Genomic DNA, 3879 nt, shown 5'->3' on the forward strand with positions numbered 1-3879 from the left:
CCCGCCCGCCCGCTCCGGGGGCCCAGCTCTGCTGTCTGCAGCCAAAGTTGGGCGCCCTTTGCCCTTGCGCTCCCCTGACTTGTGCAAAACAGAACCTCCAGCCCCGGTCCGGCGGGGGCTGCTCTGGCAAAGCCAGAGAAGCCTTGGGGAGCGTGGTTCCTTCTCCCAACTTTACCCACATAATACAGTAACCGCTAACGCTTCTTCCGCACCTGCCCGGTGCCAAGCACGGTGCTAAATCAGCCTACGTTACCTACTTTAATCCTCCCGAGGGAGGGAGGGAGGGAGGGGACAGTGACACAGGTCCGGAGAAGTCTGGCAACTTGCCTAAGACCGTTCCATCCCCAGAAAGGATTTGAACTGGGGCGGGAACCCCCTTTCCAGCCACTTGCCAGCTTTACGTGGCCAGGGCTTCCCTTGGCTAAAGTAATCCCAGTGGCGAGGAGGTGGTGCCGGGGAGGAGATGGCTCCGTTCAGCCTTGAGGAGCAGGAGATCCCTGGAGTTTTGCTCATCTCTCCCAGTTCATCGGAGCCAACGCCTGGCTCCGGTATAAACCCAAACCTCTCCACCCCTCCGGGACCTACTGTGTGCTCAGGGCCTGGCACACAGTAGGTCCTCAGCAAATACCCATTGGGAGAACGAACTCCCAGCCTGCACTGTCTTGAGACATAGCTCCCGTTGGCTCATCAAGCCTGATAACTCAGACTTTGTCTGTGCATCGCTTGGCGCCTCACCCGGTGTGTAATGGGTAATACACACGGGAAAGTGGGCCAACAGGTTCCCCTGCTTGTGCCAGAGCCCACAGGCGGTTCTGTGAGCTGCTTCCCCTGGAGCGCCGGAGCATGGAGGAGTCGCTGCAGGCGCGAGTGTCCCTGGAGCAGATCTTCAGCCTTCCAGAGCTCAAGGTGCCAGCCCCTACCTCCCCCCGCCCCCCTGTCAGGTGGTCACTGGCCCATTCTGCTCTTTCCTCTGTTTACGTGGATGTTAGGGGGCGAGGGCTTTACCTAAATCACCCAGTGGAATGATCTGGAATGGCGTTTTTCAAATCGGGATTCTAGGAACACATTCTTGGCGTGTCAAAAGAAGCTCGGTCCTTTTTTTTTTTTTAAATATATTTTATTGATTTTTTACAGAGAGGAAGGGAGAGGGATAGAGAGTCAGAAACATTGATGAGAGAGAAACATCGATCAGCTGCCTCCTGCACATTCCCTACTGGGGATGTGCCCGCAACCGAGGTACATGCCCTTGGCTGGAATCGAACCTGGGACCCTTCAGTCCGCAGGCTGATGCTCTATCCACTGAGCCAAACCGGTCAGGGCGAAGCTTGGTCCTTTAAGAGGAGTTGAGTTGCCCTCAAGTTTGAGATCCCCTCTTCCCGAGGCTGATTGCCTCTCCTGAGGGCTGTGAAAATGCAAGGGGCTTGGCCTAGTGCCTGTAACACAGGCGTTTATTTTAATTCATTAATTTGTATATATTTTTATTGATTTCAGAGAGGGAGGGAGAGGAAGAGAGATAGAAACATCAATGATGAGAATCATTGATCGGCTGCCTCCTGCACGCCCCCTACTGGTGATTGAGCCCGCAAACCCGGGCATGTGCCCTTGACAGAAATTGAACCCGGGACCCTTCAGTCCACAGGCTGACGCTCTATCCACTGAGCCAAACCAGCCCGGGCTATTTATTTTTATCTTTTTGTTAATCCCCACCCAAGGACATTTTTCCATTGAATTTTAGGGAGAGGGGGAGGGAGAGAGAGAAACATCGATCTGAGAGAAACACATCAATTGGTTGCCTCCTGCACAAGCCCTGACGGGCCAGGGAGAAGCCTGCAACCAAGGTTCGTGCCCTTGACCGGAATCGAACCCGGGACCCTTTGGTCCCCAGGCCGACGCTCTGTTCACTGACCCTAACGGGCTAGGGCACAGCACGTGTTTAATTAAATGTTCTCTTTGCTTAGGATGTCCTCCTCTTCCTTCTCTGCCCCCAGGCCTACCTGTGGGTCAACCTCTGATTCCCAGTAGCCATCCCTGCCCCCTCCCCAGCGATGTCACTGGTCCTCCTGCCTTCGGAAAAGCACTGGTCATTCTCCGCCCGAGCCTGCGCTCATGGTGCGGGTTCTGGGAACTGTCCCCTCCGGTTCATGGAGGCTCTCTTCCTGGGCCAGTGATGGCGAACCTATGAACTCATTTTTTTGGTTGATGTTTCTTTGTTAAATGGCATTTAAATATATAAAATAAATATCAAAAATATAAGTCTTTGTTTTACTATGGTTGCAAAGATCAACAAATTTCTCTATGTGACACGGCACGAGAGTTAAGTTAGGGTTTTTCAAAATGCTGACACGCCGAGCTCAGAAGGTTCGCCATCACTGTCCTAGGCCAACCCCTTCAGGGAGCGCATCTGCAGGGTCTTCTCGACCTCCCCCGCCCGAGACAGCTTGAGCTTTGAGGATTTCCTGGACCTCCTCAGCGTGTTCAGTGACACAGCAACGCCAGACATCAAGTCCCACTACGCCTTCCGCATCTTCGGTGAGGACCCGGGGGAGCCTAGGGGAGCACAGGGCCTCCCCCGGGGGTCCTTTGGGTGGGGCTGCCGGGGCGCTGGGGTCAGCCCTGGGCTTCCCATGTCTGCTCTGTAGATTTCGATGATGATGGAACCTTGAACAGAGAAGACCTAAGCCAGCTCGTGAACTGCCTCACGGGAGAGGGCGAGGACACACGGCTCAGTGCTTCAGAGATGAAACAGCTCATTGACAATGTGAGCAGCTGGGCCCAGCAGGGCGGCCCTAGCCGAACTGGGCCGGGCCGGGCCGGGGAGCCAGGGAGGGCTTGGGCCTGACACTCTCCCTTTGCCCAGATCCTGGAAGAGTCTGACATCGACAGGGATGGGACCATCAACCTCTCCGAGTTCCAGCACGTTATTTCCCGTTCACCGGACTTTGCCAAGTATGACAGTGGTCCCGCCTGTGGCATCTGGGTCTAGGATGTTATTATGGGGGGGGGGGGGGCCAGGGGGAAGCCCCGCCTCCTCTGAATACCGCAGGGTAGCTCTTCTCCCAAAGGGGACTGACAGACGCGAGACACAGCCCATTCCAAAGGGTCTTGGGGGAGAGGTGGGTACATTTGGGTTTAGTCCTCACCCTCCTCTTCCAGCAGCAAATCAAACCCACTGTTCTCTTGTTCAGCTCCTTCAAGATCGTCCTGTGACGGGAGCCACACAGCCGGTTTCCCAGCCGCCGTACAATAACCTTGACACTGCTGAGCCGTGGCCAAGGTTACGCCTGTGTTGCCAGGGCCGGCCGAGCTGGCCCGGTCGAGCTGGCACTGTGCAGTCTTGTCCCAGGCAGGGAAGGGCGCTCCCAGTCAGTGCCTCACCCCTTCTCACTGCCGTTGTCACCGCTCTGTGTTTCTGCTAATCAGTAATAAAGGTTAAGACGTTTTGATTCTGCGTGTGACACTGGAAATGCTGGTCATGAGGAAGGACTGGACTTCTAGGAGACTCCGGTTGTCCCGGGACTGACGAACCACCGGAGAAGGGACCAGCAGGAAGGCAGAGTGGGGCACTGAATATGAGGGGGATCTGTGGGGGAGGGAACCCCTTGAATCCTGATTGTGGTGGTGATGACATGAATTTCTACATTAACATTATAGAGCTGTTTACCAAAAGGAATAAGAACTTACTGTAGCCCGGCCGGCGTGGCTCAGTGGTTAAGCGTCGACCTATGAACCAGGAGGTCACGGTTTGATTCCTGGTCAAGGGCACATATCTGGGTTATGGACTTGATCCCCAGTATGGGGCGTGCAGGAGGCAGCCAATCCATTATTCTCTCTCATCACTGATGTTTCTCTCTCCCTTCCTCTCTGAAATCAATTAAAAAA

At 55.0% G+C, this 3879-nt stretch overlaps 1 protein-coding gene across 1 annotated transcript; it reads left to right on the plus strand.

Moving 5' to 3' along the window:
- The first annotated feature begins 323 nt into the window (after window positions 1-323).
- Window positions 324-3443, plus strand: CIB1 (calcium and integrin binding 1 (calmyrin)). Its single transcript, XM_005878491.2, has 5 exons — window positions 324-906; window positions 2379-2529; window positions 2640-2758; window positions 2858-2946; window positions 3186-3443. Exons 1-5 carry the CDS (start codon window positions 844-846, stop codon window positions 3205-3207), a joined length of 444 nt encoding a protein of 147 aa, XP_005878553.1. The 5' UTR covers window positions 324-843; the 3' UTR covers window positions 3208-3443.
- The last annotated feature ends 436 nt before the right edge of the window (window positions 3444-3879 follow it).

Source organism: Myotis brandtii, unplaced genomic scaffold (genome assembly GCF_000412655.1).
Source record: "Myotis brandtii unplaced genomic scaffold, ASM41265v1 scaffold561, whole genome shotgun sequence".
Taxonomy (NCBI): domain Eukaryota; kingdom Metazoa; phylum Chordata; class Mammalia; order Chiroptera; family Vespertilionidae; genus Myotis; species Myotis brandtii.